General features: G+C 50.4%; 1 protein-coding gene across 24 annotated transcripts in view; it reads right to left on the reverse strand.

Annotated features, from left to right (window-relative positions):
- LRRFIP1 (LRR binding FLII interacting protein 1) overlaps positions 1-19,216 on the reverse strand; it is a 168,891-nt gene that overhangs the window by 78,254 nt on the left and 71,421 nt on the right. For 22 of the 24 annotated variants that reach the window (XM_050751645.1, XM_050751642.1, XM_050751641.1 and 19 more), the window contains exon 2: positions 2,366-2,452. In XM_050751645.1, the coding sequence (XP_050607602.1) occupies positions 2,366-2,452 (87 nt within the window). Of the gene's footprint in view, positions 1-2,365; positions 2,453-18,533; positions 18,835-19,216 lie in introns of those variants that run through there. The other 2 variants (XM_050751647.1, XM_050751646.1) reach the window with 1 other exon arrangement.

Raw genomic sequence — 19,216 nt, forward strand, 5'->3', positions numbered from 1 at the left:
ATGCTGAGGCAGGAGAATCGCTTGAACCCAGGAGAAGGAGGTTGCAGTGAGCCAAGATTGTGCCACTACACTCCAGCCTGGGTGACAGAGCAAGATTCTGTCTCAAAAAAAGATACAATATATTTTTATCTAAATGTTTAATTTGGAAGATGTACGTACATACTATATAATTCTTTTTTCACCTTGATTTTGTAGAAATCCTAGGTTTGTATTCTTGATGAAAGTAACTTTCGTTACATCTACTGTACAAGAGAAAGATGAAGAAAGGATGACGGATGCTATCATGAAGGCCGAGTAGGGCCCACTCACAGCTTCACGGCCATCTGCATCCTCTGGGCCCTTGGCTCTGCTGTAACAACAGAGCTGAGACACAGGAACTATGAACAGGGCAGGGGGCCTTAAAATCCCATCAACCGTGCAAAACCTGCCAGAACAACAAAATATTTTGGGAAATTCTTTTTATAACTCTTTTACAACCTTAATAAAAAACAAAGACTGAGGTCCTATTGGGGAGCCAGGCAAAATGAATTAAAGTCGGATAAGCCTCAGAACGCCAGCATTAGCCTGAGGGGGTGGCTTCTGGCTCTGGAGAAAGAGGCAGCCGTCCGCTCAGGACACACCGCTTAGGACACAGCGGTGTGTCCTAAGAAACAGTGGCCACTGCCCGCCAAATTAACCACCTTGCCCACCTGCTGCCGTTAGGTTTCTAAAACAGATGGAAGGGGCCAGCAGTGTCCTGCACACAAGGAGCTTGAGAGCGTCCACTGAGGTATGAACAGACATTTCTACAGAGACACTGATACTGGGCCGTGTGAAAAAGCACTTGAAATTGTCATTTAAAATATATATATGTAAGCCAGGTGTGGTAGCTCATGCCTGTAATCCTAGCACTTTGGGAGGCCAGGAGGTCAAGGCAGGAGGATCACTTGAGATCAGGAGTTGGAGACCAGTCTGGTCAACATGGCGAAACCCCGTCTCTATTAAAAATACAAAAATTAGCCAGGCATGGTGGTGCGCACCTATAATCCCAGCTACTCGGGAGGCTAAGGCATGACAATCGCTTGAATCTGGAGGCGGAGGTTGCAGTGAGCGGAGCTTATGTCACTGTACTCCAGCCTGGGCAACAGAGCAAGACTTGATCTCAAAAAAAAAAAAAAAAATTATACATATACATATTTAAAAACCAGTTCAGAATAAAAGCACTATTCCTTCAGGTGGCCTCCGGCACCACTATGGATACCAGAGCTTGAGTGTGCAGGACGGTTCCCAGGGCTCGGTGACACCGCCCAGCCTCTGCATGCAGGTTTCTACACGGAGCGGCAACCTCCTAGCAGCAGAGGGCAATGAGCACGTTAGACCGGTGGCAGGGCCCCAACCCTGCAGGGAATGTGGCCAGCTTGGTCTTTGCTGGGAATGTGGCGGGATCTACAACCACTGAAAGAGAATCTGGAAATTCAGGTTTTTATTGGAAATCTCACTGGTTTTAAACACTGGCTCGCCTTTTTACATTTGGCTATGTAAGCCAAACAAGAAAATCAACCCTGGGGAAGGCAGCTGGTTACTCCTGTCTAACAAAATAAATTCAAATCTTCTTAAGAAGAAAAGCCCTTGGGGGTGGGCTCGGGTGTGGACGGTCCCTTGGCCCCAGGGCATGGCCCACGGGAGAACATGGACTGAGTGGGGTCTCAGCTTCTATGTCTCTGAGGTCAGAGAAAAGGTCACACCATAACTGTGAGTTAAAGAACCCTCATGCTGTCGGAAATGACTCCCAGCTCCAGATGATGAAAATAACTTGCAAATGGCTTGAGCAGGTGTGTCAACACATTGCTAGCCATTTTCCCAGGGAGGAATTTCTTCCCTGCCTGCTTCATCCAGGTGTTCATTCCTGTCTCTCTATCACACAGGAGCTCTAGATATCCTGAAACCTGCAGCCCGTGTGTGACCAACACTGTACAAACCACGGGGGACGTATTTTTAAACAAAACAATCTGGCCAGTTTAAAAACTCATTAATCCATTCTTCTTTTCTACTTTAATCCAGAGAATCTAGACTCTAGTACAACAGTTAGAACCTAAAGCTCAGACCCTGAACATTTTGGCTCCCTGCAGCTGGAAACGACGATCTTCACAGGCAAGAGGCTTCTAAGCCCCTCTCAGGAGCCAGCAGGTCTGAGCAGGCATGCCTGATATCCATGCTATGTGCACTCCTGGCCTGACCTTGGGCAGAAGTCAGGCACAAACGTACCCCGACCACGAGCAACGTGAGCCAGCCAGGTGCGTCTGCAGCAACAGGTGCCTGCCCTTGCACGCTGGGCCCAGAACGCAAATCACTGTGAAAAGACCCAACGAGGAGTCCCAAACGTTACCTCCTTCTGCTGCCGCTCCAGCTCCTTCATGCGGATCTCACGAGCCTCCGCGCGGGCCGCCCGTTTTGCAGCGAGCCGGGCCTCCGCCTGAAACAGACAGAATATCTTGTCAGAGGACAGAGCAGCGGGCACCTTCCCAGTGGAGGGTCGGCAGTGATGATGCGGAAAGAAAATCTTGTTCAGAGTTTAACAGATATACAGCAATAAATTCCAGACTAATAGAGTAAAAGGGTGGTCACAAGCAACAGAAATAGTCCTTATAAGAACTGCTACCATTTATCAAGCCCTTACCACATGCTAGGCAGGAACTATTCTAAGAGCTTTATGGATATGATGCCATGTACTTGCTGAAATAGCCTCATTAGGCAGAGACTGTTACCATCCCCAGTTTAAATATGAGGGAACTAAGGCACAGAAAGGGTAACTTGCCTGAGGTCACACAGCCTGTAAGTGGCAGGGCTGGGCAGTCAGCCTCCCTCTGGAGCTCTGACAGACGCATGGAGCGGAGTGTTAACAGCTGGATGCTACTTCAGGTTTCCAGTTCAATCCCTCGCTTTACAGAGCAGAAAGTGGAGGCCTGGAGAAGTTGCCAGACCCATCTGAGGTCATAGGGCTGGCAGGTATGGAGCTGGGACTGTAATCCCAGCGAACTCCCATCCAGTCACTTCTCAGCACACATGCACTCTCAGCTTCCCCTTCAACACAGCCGTGCCAGGAGTCCGTCTTTTCCCAACACAATGTAGATCACAGCAGAATGGTTCTAGCTGTTGGGAGTCCTTCCTTGCACTAAAAAATTAGCCTCCATATAAGTATTTTTCAACTTGTAGCTGTTCTGCCACATTCTGCTCCATGAGAACGTTTCAAATGCTTGAGCAGGAATGGATATGATGCTATCGAGCTTGGCATCTGAACTGTTTCTACAAACGACTTACAAAACATTTTACAAACTGCATGTGTATTCACTGTTTCATGTGATACAACAACCCAGTAAACTCGATGGCATAAGTGTTACTGAATGTAGGTTTTCTGGTATCAAATAAACCCCACCCTCTTTCTACTTCAGTTTTTTTGAGAATACGTCTGTAATCCTTCCACCAATGGTTCTATAAACACAGTTTTCAGACGTCTTGCATAATGTTTTCCTTTTTTTCTTCCTTTTTTTTTTCTTTTTCCTTTGGGGATGGGGTCTTGTTCTGTCGCCCAGGCTGAAGTGCAGTGTGTGTGTATTCACAGGTGTGATCACATCTCACTGAAGCCAGGAACTCCTGGGTTCTAGCAACCTCACTTAGCCTCCTGAGTAGCTGGGACTACAGGTATGCACCACCACAACTGGCTCCTAGATAATATTAAAATGGGACTTCCGAGGTGGCTAGCAAGCTCCTGGCATGGGGGTGGTCCTGACAGGGACATCCATCTCTCCCATCCTAGACTTACACTATATTACAGATGTATCTTCTTTCTCAATTTTAATCTAAGTTGCAAACTGGCCATACTTGATCTGTCGTCTTGAGGTTGCCTGGCTTGTATCCTCATGAGGAATCTGTTCTATTCGCTTGGCTCCTTTATCAACCCACCCCATGTCTTTCAAATCAAGGGGTGTCAAAAATCACAATTGCATCAAGAGTTTGATACCTTGTTGCCATTTTCAATTTCCAAGGATCTTAATTATTTTTTAATACTCTTTGCCACGTAATACAGCCACAATACATGGTGTGAAGGGCCTATTGGGGCCAGGCTAGGCATGGTGGCTCAGGCCTGGAATCCTAGCACTTTGGGAGGCCGTGGCAGGTGGATCTCTTGAGGTCAAGAGTTTGAGACCAGCCTGGGTAACACGGTAAAACCCTGTCTCTACCAACAATACAAAAATTAGCCAGGTGTGGTAGCACACACCTGTGGTCCCAGCTACTTGGGAGGCTGAGGTGGGAGGATCACTGGAGCCTGGGAAGTTGAGGTTGTAGTGAGCTGTGATTGTGCCACTGCACTCCAGCCTGGATGACAGAGTGAGACCCTGTCTCAAACAAAAGAAAGGCCTCTTGGGTCTATACAAAGATCTAGCAAAGAGGAAAGAGACAGAGAAGGAAAGGCATTAGAGTGACGTCCTACAGCCCTACCAATGGGCCAGCAAAGTGACCAAGGCCACGCCAAGGGCAGCCCTTCCTAGTAAGGCAGGTGGCTCTGTGCCATTGGCTCAGTTTCTAAGTCAGTTCAGAGCAGGCATGAGGTTTCAAAGCAGCCATAGCCCACCAGCTTGGGGGTTGGGAGGCGGAGGAACAGAGAGGAGGGGCTAGGAAAAGAGAAGGGAGGCCATACAGAAAGAAGAAGGGGAGCAGACGGGTGAGATATAAGAAAGAGGAAAGGGTTGGGGGAAAGAAAGGCACCAGAAGGGAATGGAGGGAGAGACAAGGGCAGTCGACTGAATTCTGGGTTGGTCTCCAAGACTCTGATGTACACGCCCTGCATAGCCCTCTCCCGCTGTGTGGGACCGTGGAATTGTGGGCTGGTCCCCAAGACTCCCACCACCAGTGTACCTGCCTTGCATACCCCTCTCCCACTGAGTGTGTGGGACCATGGACATAATGGATGACACCACTGTAATTAGGCTGTATTATGTGGCAAAGAGTATTAAAAAATAATTAAGATCCTTCATCAGTTGACTGCCTTGCTCAAAAGAGAGATTATCCTGTGGGCCTGCCCCAATCAGGAGAGCCCTTTAAAAGACGGTCTAGAAGTCAGTGTCCTTGCTGGCTTTGAGAAAGCAAGCTGCCCAGTGGGAGGGACCTCGACGAGCTGAGAGCAGCCCCTGGCTGACTGACACCAGCAGAACAGTGACCTCAGTCCTACAACCACAAGGAACTGAATTCTTCCAACAAAAATGTGGCTCAGAAGAGGGGCCTGAACTCCAGAAAGACCCCAGAGTGGCCAACACCTTGGCTGTAGCCTTGTGAGACCTGAACACAGGACCTAGTGGGGCTGAGTCCAGGCTCTTTTTTTTTTTTTTTTTTTTTTGAGACAGGGTCTCCCTCTGTCACCCAGGCTGGAGTGGCGTGATCACAGCTCACTGCAACCTCCGCCTCCCAGGTTCAAGTGATTCTCCCATCTCAGTCTCCCGAGTAGCTGGCACTACAGGGCAGGTGCCACCACACCGGCTAATTTTTGTAGTTTTTATAGAGACAGGGTTTTGCCACATTGCCCAAGCTGGTCTCAAACTCCTGGGTTCATGCCATTCGCCTGCCTCAGCCTCCCAAACTGCTGGGATTACCAGCATGAGCCACTGCGCTTGGCCAATGTGCCCAGACTCCTGACTACAGAAACTGTGAGATCATAACTATGTGTTATCCTAAGCCGCTGAATTGTGGATATTTATTACACACTAGCAGATAACAGAAGGAGAGGAGGCCTGAGGTGACTCCTGCTCTCACAGGGAAAGTATCTCTGTGAGCTGAGTGGGGTCCCAGGCACCTGCATGCCCACCCACTTCCCTGCCTGCCTGCCCAGCTCCCCACCCTAATCCAGCTTAGCTCTGCTTGGGTCTGGCCAGAGGTCCTTGCAGAGCTCGCCCGCCTGAGCATGCGGTACTCCACCTGGGGGCTCCCTGTCAGGCGTCCCCACTCCAGACTCGCAAGACTCCAAAACAATGTCCTGTCAGAGCCAGCTGCTCTTGGGGGCCCGCCCTCCACCAAGGAAAAGGTTCCCATCATGGCCCGCCTTCGGCCTAACAGGTCTACCCCCGTCCCTCACTTGGGGATAATGACATTTAAAGACTAAAAAACAGTGACCTTTGCTGGGAGGCACATGGGCTTGGGCTGACAAAGGAACCCCATGGATGAACCATGTTACAGCATCAATTCCTCAGGAGGACACGCGCCCACCTCCAGGACAGGTCAACTATGGCGATCTCCACCTTACATGAGAATTCAGAAAGAAGTCCATTTGTCACTGAATACAATTCCAAATCCTTGCAACCCCCGCCTTCTAGAACATCTCCATCCCTTACGATCCTCACATGACTCATATGTGGAAAACAAAGCGCTGGCAATACCGGAAGTGGCAATTTAGTTTACGGGCAATTCTTGGAATCTGCCTGACTAAACACCAACAAATATATGAGCCAGCATTTAAACTGGCACAAAACCCATGCATGACCATCTTCACGAACACAAAACTACACACTTAGCCACAGAATAACTCTTGCCACTCGCTTAAGATGCCTGAAAGAAAATCTGCAGAGTTGGCCAGGCGTGGTGGCTCACACCTGTAATCCCAGCACTTTGCGGGGGCCGAGGCAGGCGAATCACCTGAGGTTGGGAGATTGAGACCAGCCTGGCCAACATGGTGAAACCCTGTCTCTACTAAAAATCTACTAAAAGTACAAAAAATTAGCTGGGTGTGGTGGTGGGTGCCTGTAATCCCAGCTACTCGGGAGGCTGAGGCAGAAGAATTGCGTGAACCTAGGAGGTGGAGGTTGTGGTGAGCCAAGATCGCGCCACTGCACTCCAGCCTGGGAGACAGAGCAAGACTCTGTCTTGAAAAAAAAAAAAAAAAAGAAAGAAAGAAAAGAAAATCTGCAGTTTTGACAAAATTCTTCCCCAAACAGAGACACTGCGAAGAAAGGCACAGCAGCCTGACAGGGCACAGCAGATGACAGACAGTGGGAAGAGTGCTGACTGTGCAGACGCGGGTTCTCAGGGATCAGGGCACCTTGCGCCAGTGCTCCAGTGGTGCAGGACGAATCCTTTATTGACTGACACTTTTGTAAAATATAAAATCTCATGAAGGGCCACAGCCATGTCAGACTGCTTGAAGAGTTTCGGAACACGGCCTGTCACTTTCTGTGAGTAGCCTGTGGGCTAACCATGGCCCGCGGAGGTCACAGGAACGCACTGTGCTGTGAATGCAGGGTGGTGTCTCAGCACCGCTTGAGATGGTGGGAGGGATTTCCAAAATGCGGTTTAGGTGTCCAGTCTCCCGGGAAACAGGCAAAGCGCCTGGTGACAATGTACATGTGATGAGGACCACATGGGGGAAGAAACGTGGGGCCGGGGCTGCTGTGGAGAACTTGACCCAACGCTGGGGGGCTGCGGAAGGCATCCGCAGGACAGGAGCCCTAAGCTGGACCCTGAAACAGGACAAGCAGAGCTGGGTGGCTGCGACCAGGGGCTGGTGACGAGGAGTGCAGACACCTGGGGTGCAGACCCTCGCCCTCAGCCTCCATATCTGGAACCTTGTCTTGAAAGAATTCAGAACCACTGAAGGGTTTTAAGAACACAGTGGAATCTGACTTTTGTTTTAGAAACAGGGCTCCGATAGAAACGTGGGGAGCAGGTATGGGGTGGGGAGAGCAACAGGAAACCCAGGAAGCGAGTTGAGGGGCTGCTTCCAGCATGGGGACAGGAACGGGCTGGGCTGCAGAGGATCAAGCCCAGTGGCAGAGTCCAGGCCCGTGGAGTTTGGGATACAAAGCAAAAACTGCACAGGGCTTCAGAGAACTCAGGAGACCAGACTGCGCATACCCCAAATGGCCTGCAGGCTGAGTCATTCTTTCACCCCGATCCGGGCTTGCTGGATCCTCCACTGATGAGATTAGAACAGCAGCTTCTTGTCATGGTCCTCACTAGTGTCCATGGGGGCTGGTCTGTCCCTACCCCACAGGAGCCAATAGGGAAAGAGCGAACACTCGTCTGTTCCTGGGGTCCTACACTCTGAGGCCTCCCTTCTCTGCCCATGCAATCTCTGCTGGGATACTAAAACACTGAGGAGGACAGTGAAATTATCTCCCTCTGACTTGTCTTCAAAAAACCTGGGTGGGGTGTAAATGGCTGGAAGCGAACAATTGTTGAGGCTGGGTAATGGGGGTACAAGGCTCTTTAAACTGTTGGCTCAGTCCCACCCCAGTTCTGGGTTCCCACAAGCCCCTCCCCCGCCCCCTCCTTGCCCAGCATGTGGGGTCATTCAAGATAAAGGCGCCTGCTTGCAGCAGGCCATGCACAGCTCGGTCTGGTTGCAGTGTTTCATAACAAAGAGCAAAAATTTAAAAAAGAAAGAAAGGAAGGAAGGAAATGAAAGAACCCCAAAACCAAAACTCATGCTTTCTGCTGCTGGAAGGTGGCCCTGCTGCTGGGTTTTGCAGCGCTGCCCCCACCGTGTCCTCTCTCAGCTCCTGCTGCTGCCTGTGGGGTTAGGACGGAGCAGAGGGAGGAGCTGACTCGAGCTCCTCTGACAAGATCCAGGCTCCCTGGCTTCTCAGGAACGCCCACAACGGTTGGTCCAGAAGCATTCCTGTTCGGAGCACACAGCCCGGCCCTTTCCCCGGGATCCCACCCACCCTGGCCAGGGACCCCACAGACAGTTTTACAGGAACTGGGTCTTAGAGCAAGATAGTCTTTGAGGGTGGGGGTGGCTGGGAAAAAAAGATTCCATTTACTATCAAAGTTGCCTCCTTGTCCTAATCCTAGAAAGCCGACCCTCAACTCCAGAATTGTACTTTTGTGTCTTATTTCACCATATGTGAATATGACAGCCCTCTATATGGAGGTGGTGTGTATGGTGATAAGAGATCTAAAAATACACAAGGAAGCACAAGTATGACCCCCAGGGCCTCCGAAACAAATGGCTAAAAAGACAGCTAGGTTCTCCCAGCCACATCCTCGATGCCAGCGCCACAGCCTGCTGTGGAGTCCGAGTCTGTGGGGGCACCTCCATGGGAGCCCCATCTGCCAGGCGCCCAGCCCACAGGCCAGATGGGGAGACAGGCAACCAAAGTGACCCTTCTCCCCCTGCAGGGTCTTCTCTGGGCTGCACAGACCGTGCGTGGCATCTCGGGAGCCAGGCTGGAGAGGCCTGGGGAAGACTGCGTGAAGAAGTCACCATTCCCAGCCCGAGCCACAGATAAAAGCACATGTTAGGAAGCGCTTTGCAAAGGGATCCCACAGCATGCAGAGGGCCCTGAGTGGCTCTAGTCCTAGACAGAACCACACAGCAGAAACGGCTTCTGCTGGGGCAGGGCACACAGGGCAGTGAGGTAAATAGTTCAACTCACGCCTGTTCTTCCAGGGCCCCCCACGGGCCTCCTGCTCAGAGCCCCAGAGATTCCCAGCTGCAAGAAGACAGTCACTCAAAGATAATGGCCGTCCCTTCTTCCGGATTAGGGAACTCAGGGACAGCCTGGCTCAGCTTCTCAGGGAGCTGAGGCCAAGGAGAACCAGAGAGAGAAGAAGTTTTTGACCAGGACGCAAGGAGAAAGCCCCAGCAGAGTGCAGAGTGGAGAGCCTTCCCGCACGCCCTCCTGGCCTAGCCCACACGTGCTTCCATCCTCAGGTGGCCTCAGCCTGCACTGGAGGTGTTGCAGGCAGTGGGGGTACTGCCTAAGGGTGGGGACAGCCCAACACCCTGAACTCCAATTCCAGTGGCATCTGGGACTCTAACAGCTCTAATGGCATTTGTATCCTTCTTCTGGCTCCTACCAGAAGATCATCACGCGGTCTCTTCAAAGAACAGAAACACAACCAACACTGGTGGGCCGGGGCCCTGACTGCGGGCAGAGGGACAGCAGGTGCTGCAGGAGGCTTGCTGGGCAGTTTGCTTAAAAAGCCCCACACTCCTTCAGGGGATCCTGGCGAAGCTCGTACATTTCCCAAGCATTGAAGCTTTTCTGGGATTCCAGCCTAGTGTGGAATTACAGATCCCAGCGCCTCTCACCCTGCAGTCACAGGAAACGTTCCTCCGCTTTTAAACCCTCTGGTGATACCCTGGGGCTCCAGAATTCTCCACAGAAGCTGGAAGGGGTTTATGAGCCACAGCTTTAGGGCAGGCAGTTCCTGCGAAATGCTCTGACGTCACTCCTTCCACCCAGGCTGAGAAAGCCCTGCAGCCTGGAAAGCACCGCATGTGAACCAGAGCCCGGGGAGACCTAGGGCACACGGCTCATGTGCAGATTCGTGGCTGCCATGCCCGCCGTTTGCCAGGAGCCTATTAGCGCACATTAGGGACACCCAGTAGGCCAATGGACAGAGGACCGGGCCATGAACAGCAGCTCTCCTCAGATGGCAGATGGAAATGACGCCCCACAGGGCTGTTCAGGGAGAGAAGCCGTTTACCAGCGGTAAAGCACTCCACAAACAGGAGGAAGTTCTCCAATTAATTACACACATTCATTTTAGCCTCCAGGTTTTAGCATCAAGCAGAGAAGTGAAAAAGCAGCAGCATTATTTTTCCAGGCCCCATGATATGTCACCAGTCTAGTTTATAACCTTTTTGGAAAAGTGTTAAGGATGTAATTCAAGTTCGCTCACGTGAATGTAACAGGAATATGATGCAGCCGAAGGCTGAGTAGCCACAAAGGCCAGTTTGTTCACAGACAAGCAGGAACCTCTGTCCTTGTGCGATTCTTCCCCTGAGCTAAGAAGGAATCAAGCTCCTGGAGGGGCCGTGGTGTACCCAGGCTATGACACGGGATCCCTTTCCTGAGCCACCTTGCTATAGGAAGTGGCCACAGCCACCAACTTTTGTTTTCTCTATAAACCCCCAACCCTCAGATGCAGCAGCCTCTAAAAATAGTTTGCTATTCACAGCAACCAAGTGGGCCGGGTGATGTCCTCCTGCACAGACATGGACAAGAACGGACAGCACAAGGCTAGTGCTTCCGAAACGCAAGGGAGGCTCGCCTCGACTCCGCGTACCCATCACCCCATGTCCCCCAGAGGCCATGTGCATTGTATCTCAGTTCTAAAAGAAATGCTCATGTAGGCAATCTCACCAAGTCCCCCAGTAACCACAAGGGAGCCTTCCCTACGGCCATGACTGTGAGAACGATCATTACCGGGCACAGGGCACTCTGGGGTGGCAGCTGGCAGCGGCAGGAGTGTTGACTTAGAGGACATTTTGGAAATGTTGGGGGGATTGGGATGTCAGAAAGATTGGGAAGAAGCGAAGGGTATTGGGGCAGGGGGGCAGGGCCAAGTCGGCCAACCATCCCGCATTCAGACACGCCTGCAATGGGAAGAACTTTTCCCTCGACTGCTCAGGAAGATAGAAAAACCGCTGTTTTGGCTGGGCATGGTGGCTCACGCCTGTAATCCCAGCACTTTGGGAGGCCGAGGTAGGCGGATCATCTGAGGTCAGGAGTTCAAGACCAGTCTGACCAACATGGTGAAACCCCGTCTCTACTAAAAATACAAAATTAGCTGGGCGTGGTGGCACATGCCTATAATCCCAGCTACTCAGGAGGCTGAGGCAGGAGAATCACTTGAACCTGGGAGGCAGAGGTTGCAGCGAGCTAAGATTGCACCATTGCACTCCAGCCTGGGCGACAGAACGAAACTCCATCTCAAAAAAAAAAAAAAAAAAAAAAAAACCACTTTTTAAATTTTTGGATTTACAAACTTATTGCAACTTACATATAAACTCAAAATATGTTTTACACAGTTCAAATATACATGAAATATTCCAGGAATGCAATCGACATGGAAATTGAGGGAAGATGATACTTGGCTTCGTTCAGAACTTTCCTGAGAGTTAGTCAACTTTTCACAATGTCACATCATAGACAGCAACATGAGGGGTGGTGTGTGGGTCTCAGTGCAACACACCTGTGTTGGCCTCCCTGTGACACCAGGCACAGGTGTGTGCAGGTCTCACCACTGCATTCAACTGCTGGTGTACTTGGTCTTAAGTATTTCTATATCAAAATTCTTATTATGTTACTATAAGCTATTTTATTTTTTACGGAAATGTTATATTGACTTGAAATTATGTGCACTGGTTGATTTTATCACCTATGCATTTCATTTCAGGTTAGTAAGGAAGTTAAGGAACTTATAAAAATACAGGGTTGAGAACCACAGCTTCAGAACTCCAGTGTGGATCTGTCATCTCTCCATCACGTTCTATGAAGCAGCCCCGGCATGATTCAGAACACAGGTCTGGGACCCTGGTGCTCAGGCCATCAAGAAGATTTGGACAGCATAAAGTTAGAGATCAAAGCTTAACTGATTACTTAACACCATGTTTCCATCAAAATTAACTCAGACAAATTATGGAGTAGACTGTGAAATTATCACGAAAGTTTACGGTAAAATGGCAGCCTTCAAAGAAGGCTTTAGCTTCTCTGGGGCCCACAGGCCTCAGGAGCCAGCATACTGTCCTCTGCACTCAGGGGACCTGGCAGACAAGTCCAAGAAATGCTGGGTGCCACCTGCCTCTCTCAGCTGTGGCTGCACTGTTCTCGGTCTGAGTTTATGCAGGTGGGGACTATCAAGAAAGGAGTCTGAAGACCCAGCCACAGCCTCCAGCTTGGGCTCTATCACCTACAGTTATGTGAGCCTGGATAAATTACTTGGTTTTTGAACATGAGCCCTCATTAAAGAAGTAGGAGGGGACATAATCTTTAAGAGCTTCCTTCCCCTCTGAAATTCTTTGTGTTTATGCCAGCGGTGAATTATTTGTACACTGAGATTGCCCACAGACTTTCTCTGTTTTGCTACTGGAAATCTCCAGGCTTTGCTTTTCAGAATAATAAGCTTCTTTAAAGTACTTCGCATACTAAAATAGCAAACATATTAATCAGGAACAAAATGATTGATGTTACTTTATTGATGACTTACACACTGACCTATTCAAACCTCACAACACAATCTTGGGCTTAGCAGCTACCCACACTGGCACTGAGAAATAAATACGCTCCACAGTATCTTCCCTGCAAGTGAACTTCTACTCTTGCTGTTAATACATTTTTTGCTTTTCCTGAGATGAATCAATCTTCATATTTCCTTCAATTGCCTCAACATGCTGGAAATACAAGAAGAACCATGACTACCACTAACAGAGATGTGCGGGACTGAGAGGCGAGGGTGGCTGGGCCTCCCCTGTGCCGTTTCCTCTCCAGGTGACAGGTTTCCCTCCAGGCAGCGCATCTGGGATCCACTCCCTTCACCTTTGCCTGCTCTGCTCAAGATAGTCCAACAAACCCCAGACCTTTAGGGTTTCACAAAAACACTGAAATTGTTTCCTCTGAGAAGGCTGAAAGCTCCATCAGTACCAGGGTTCTCCCACCTGGGGCAGCACACGGCGACTGACGATCTTTCCTATATTCAGCGGATATTCCCTGGAACCCGCTGTAAAAGAAACATCAGCTGTCATGTTTATCCTCCATGAACCTGTCTACTTGGATGAGGTAGGGGAGGAGTTACATCACACCCAGAAAAATAAAAAGGCTTAAATCACAGCGGCTCTCAGGTGTATGCCGACATAAGTAGTAGTTAACATTTTAGCATGGTACAAAAATAGCAAAACAAGTTTCACAGCTATTTCATTTCTACCATTATTTTCCTTATGTAGAAAAGTAAAGTTCATTGGGTTGGGCGTGGTGGCTCACTACAGGCGTGGTGGCTCATCCCAGCACTTTGGGAGGCCAAGACGGGAGGATCACTTGAGGTCAGGAGTTTGAGACCATCCTGGCCAACGTGGTGAAACCCCACCTCTACTAAAAATACAAAAATTAGCCAGGTGAGGTGGCAGGCACCTGTAGTCCCAGCTACTTGGGAGGTCTGAAGCAAGCAGGAGAATCGGTTGAACCTGGGAGACGGAGGTTGTAGTGAGCTGAGATCATGCCACTGCACTCTAGCCTGGGTGACCAAGCGAGACTCTGTCTCAAAAAAAAAAAAAAAAAAAGTAAGTTCTTTGAATGCTCTCTTCTGTCTGGAAATTACTAGGCAAAGAACAGAAAAGTTTGATAGAATGAAGACTTCTCAGTATGCATTCAGGACAAGGACTTCTGTCCTAAGAGGCAGCTTTGGTAAAAAGAAATCCTTCAGCCCCAGTACTGGGGTATGAGACAGCAGGGCTGCAAAGAAAAGCTGACAACAGCGACAAAAGCAGCAGCAGTAGCCGTGGCAGCCACAGATATACCTGGCACATTTACTACCTGCCAGCCCCTGCCTGCAGCATTGTACACAGCGGTGACAGTTGTCAGTACCAGTTCCGAGTCAGCAGGCCTGGGTCTGAACCGGCTCCACTGCTGACTAGCTGTGAGGACTTGGAAAGTCCCTGACATTTCTCAGCCTCAGTTTCCTCTTTATCTGAAAAACTGAGAGAAAACTATCTGCTCCCCACAAGGTTACCTCAAGGGTTAGAGAAGACCTTGGCATAAAACACCAGGGGGGCGTGGCAGGGGTTTGGTAAATATTAGCTACTTTCACTCCTTAATGTCTTCTTTGACAGCTACTGACCTCAGTATAAATCCAGTCCAGAGACGTTTAGCAACACAATGAGAAGGCAAGCATGCTAAGGCACCCACTTAGTAGAGCAGCAGGAAAAACTGGGGAAACTTCAGAGGAAGGGGACAGAGGTTCCCAACCCACAAGGAAAGCCCACTCCTTTCCCTAGGAAAATCACACAGCCACTTACCACATACAGTAAAAAAGACAGAAGGATCACAAGGGGTGTCACTTTGATCATCTTCATTACACAAACATGTTCATGAAACATTTTGGTTAAAATTAAGAGTAAATCTTCATTATAGTGATTTTAAGATAAATTACTTCTCTATTACAAAGTAGTTACACTTTAGATTCAAGGGAAAACTACTTATATAGTTTTAAAGTTGTAAAGTTACAATACCAAGGAGAAACCACTGGAAACACTGGCCCTTTCCAAAATGAATGAATGAGTCTCAGAATACGTATCATTGCCGGGTGTGTGTGTGTGTGTGTGTTCTGGTTTATTGTTTTGGAATCTGGCCTGGGGCAGGGGGATTATAGTAGTGGTCTATAATCAAATACATGGCACTTTTGAATGATTAAATCTTGCATGTAGTCAAAATATTTAATTTGGGAGAAAGAAATGAATTTACTTAATTGTATCTAGGTAGTCTGAATAATAAAAGTTCTAGTAAGTCCATTCCATGAAAACAAGCTTATTTAAAAAAAAAAAAAACAAAACTCAAATTTGGGTGGATTTGGGTGGCCTCCAGTAAAAACAGTAAGGTAATAAAAATCCTCTTCTCCTTTCCCATGTCTAACATGTAGTGAGATTAACGGACTTACTGATTGGTGAAGAGGTTAGTAATCTAAACATTACAGCCTCCAGGGCTTCAAGATCACTCCTTTAAATATGAGCAGATATTTTGGAAGCACTGGCATATGAGTAACCAGTCATAAACAATTCCTTTGCTGAGTCACAGAGCCTGGTTTTTCGGGGATAAGTTCCTCTTGGACATTGCCTTTTGAGGAGCAAACACACTGCACCAACATTTAGTCTCACAATTCTGTAGGGATTGGATAAGAATCTCGCTCTAATCAGGTAACACTCCAATCAACTTCGCTGAAACACCATTTTACAACTATAAATAACTTGGTTTCCTGTGCTCAGCATAAGTGGCAGTTGAGACTGCAGGGTTTTTTTGAAATTTGCTAAGGAGGCTTCCGCTGTGTGATATTAGTTCAGGCTGAACAGAAACTGACTCTTAAAGAAAAAGGGAAATTTAGTCTCCATCTTTGCCCCAGTAGGACACTCTCAATACTACTAGAAAAGACCTACTTTACTATATTTATATCTTACCTGCCCAGGGAAATGACATGCCTAAAACACACTATATGATTCCACGCTCCACCATCTCAGACTGAGCTAGAGCAGGGCCAGCCTGCCTCGTGCCAACTTCATCCCCACGTTGGTCAAGACTCCACTCTCCCAGACCTGGGGACCCTGGACCAGGTACCTATAATGAGATGGGCCTTGGGAGACTGTGTGTCCACACTCTTCCCTAACAGCTCTTTTTTGGGACGGTGCTGGTCATTTAGAAGGGCTGCATGCTAATCAGTATGTGGAAAGACAGCAGGGTGACACAAGCCATCGCAAACACAGGGAAGTTACAAAAGCTGAGGAAATGCACAGTTTCTCCACTGTCCGCATTGGACCCTCTCCTACAGCTCCAGGGCCGGTGCCCACTTGCTGAAGAAGCCCAGGCTCCCACTCAGATCCTGCTTTTGTCTTCTAGTTGAGGTGGAGCTTGCCAAATCCACTTCCTCTGACCGACCCAGCTCTGCTCTGCATGGGTGCGGCCCCCAGTCCCGCCTTTCCACGGGAGACCCATCCCTGAACCCACGGACACAATGCAGAACATAAACTAGCACAAACCAGTGTGAAACGCCCACTACCACTCTCCCATGGGTATACCCAGCCCATGGCCCAGGGCAGCCGCTGGCTGACGCCCTACCCCCGACCCATGCTGACCCCCAATTCCCATCACCATTCAGCACATTTCCTTCCCTACCTGAACATTAACCTCTTAACAGGAACTGCGTTTTGCTTTTGTTCACCATGTCTCACTCTGATAGTTTTTGCTACCATTTACCAAGAACAGCTCCTACAGGTTCACAATTTCTCTCTGAAAACCCCTGGGGCCATGTTTCAGAATTCAGCATTTTTGGACATTAGAAACGTAGTAAGACGCATACACTGTATATTCTGGTACAACTCAGAGTAGCAGCCCTTAATCAAAGACATCAACAAGAAAACTATGAATATTCACATAAGAGGGATAAATGAAGACCAAAAATAGCTCCCCCCCCCTTGGTCAGGGCAAGCCTCACTGCCAAAATTCTGCCACAAACTTATAAAAACAAAACAAAACACAAACCTTCTGGTCTTCAGCGCTTATTGGGTTTTGGAACTGAGGGTGGGGGCTGGGGGGGAGGGGGACAGTGGGCCTGGGATGATCACAAACCTACTCAGTTGGACGCAGTCCAGACTTTCCCCTCCCTTCTTCCCAGCAGCATCTCAAAGTCATCTGAACCCAGACCTGCCCAGGAGGCTCCCGGCCTTAAGTAATAGACCCTGTAACCAGTGCCTTAGCAGCTTCAGGTGTGCCTCTACTTACTCCTCTGATCAGCCTGTCTCTGGCTTCCTCACATCCTGTTCTCAATGTTTACTCTTCCCTTCTCCAAGGACTCTCAGTCCAGCAGGCGGCTCTTCACCTCCACCCTGCTCCTGCGATCTATGGTGTCCCAAGCTGCTCCTCAGAACACCAACACCCTCAGCCACATTCCCACCTTCCTTCTTTCAAGAACCCTTCCCTGACTGTGATTCAAGAGTCTCTCTTCCCAGGCCCCTAGGAACTAATTAGTTGAAGGGGTAAAAACCAGCTCCAGAGGGCTGGCCCACTGCCAGAGTTTTAAACGAGGTCACAGAAAATCCACACTAAAATGGACATTTAAAAAACAGCCACCATCTGACAAGCAAAGAACTGGCTTTTCAGTATGCGTTCATCAGCCTATTTCTACACCTCTCTCTGGCATTTCCTAATAAGCTCTCCCAAGGTCAAGGCAGTCTGATTCATCTTAAATCTTACACACACACCCAGTAGATGATTAATTTCTACCTGATGAAAGAGTGATTGTTTGGGGCTCATACTTTTACCAAGATCCCACGAACATCTGATTAAGTGGAAAGCTAGGATTTTATATTTCTTTTCCAAAGTGCACCCTTTCACTTTTATTCCCATTCACGTTCAATCACAACCTGCATGAAAATGTGTATTTGCAAACCCTTTCCGCCTCATCCCCTGCCCAATTTTAATGCCAAACTACAGCCATAGTCCCACGACTGCATATTGAGCTGGACAACGGCAAAATCCTAGAGGCAGGATACTGTCTGGGCTGGGCGGACCCGGGAGACAAGCCAAAGTGAATTTGGCGTCTGGGGTCTTCGGGGGAGGTGGTCCTCAGGTGCTGAGCGGGATGAGTGCTCCAAAGCACCCCAGCCACTTCACGGTGGTTCCAGCCCGCGGGTGAGGGCACCGGCTCTGGCCACCCGGTCCTTGGTGCTGTATTTTGTAAAACAGCAAACTAGCAGCTCCCTGTGACTCTAAGCCGGGCACAGACCTGGCCAGAGCCTGTCTGAAGCCCACCACCTCGGGCGGGGAGAGACCATGTGCCTTTTCGTCCTTAGAGGTGGCGTCCCACAATAAAATGTGCTTCCCAGCTCACGAGGGACGCCGCTCCCCGGGGCCACTCACGGACCCGCACCCACTGCGCCCGCTCCCACCGCGCTGGGGTCCCGCCCGAGCCCACCCCACGCCTCCCGGGCACCTGCGCCTGCCCTTGACCTCGAACATGCTGGAAGCCCTGAAAGCCCGCCGCAGTCAGGAAAGAAAGTTTCGGAAGCGCTTTCCTCTTACCAGCCTCTGAGCTTCCGGGCTCAAACAGTCGATCTCCCGGCTTTGCGCGGCCGCGGGGCTGGTCATCCTGCCGGGCTCGGCCCGCTCCACCCGGCGGGAAACGCTCGAGGACCACGCCGGGAGCCCCTCGCGGGCCGGGCCAGGGGGCGCGCGTTCTGTCCGCGGAGACGGAGCCCCTCGCAGAGAAGTGAACGCTCCCGCTTCCGGGGCCAGGAGCCAGCCCGCCGGGGAGAGGCTCGCGGCGCTGGGCTCGGGCGCGGCCGGCAGGGGCGGGGCGCAGGTAGCTGCGGGCTGAGCACGGCCGGGCGTGGAAGGGCGCAGGGGAAGCGGGACTCCGGCGCCTCCGCCCGCCCCATGGCCAGCCCCGCCCCCCACGCAGCTCCGCCTCGGAGGGTCCCTCCCGGCCACGCCCGCCCCGTCCCCGCCCCACGCCCCGCCCTTCCTCGCCCCGCCCCCCGCGCCGCGCCGCCTCGAAGGGTCCCTCCCGGCTCCGCCCCTTTCCCCGTCCACACAGGCTCCGTCCTACCCAGGCCCCGCCCCATGGCCCGCCCCGCCCCCCGCGCTCCGTCTCTGCGGGATCTTCCTGGTCTCGCCCGGCCCCTCCCCGCCTGTCCATCACCACCCCTCAGGCCCACGCGGGAAAGAGGACCGGAAGGAAAAGACCTCTCCGACCCCGGCCGCAG

Source organism: Macaca thibetana, chromosome 12 (genome assembly GCF_024542745.1).
Source record: "Macaca thibetana thibetana isolate TM-01 chromosome 12, ASM2454274v1, whole genome shotgun sequence".
In the NCBI taxonomy this organism is placed as follows: Eukaryota; Metazoa; Chordata; class Mammalia; order Primates; family Cercopithecidae; genus Macaca; species Macaca thibetana.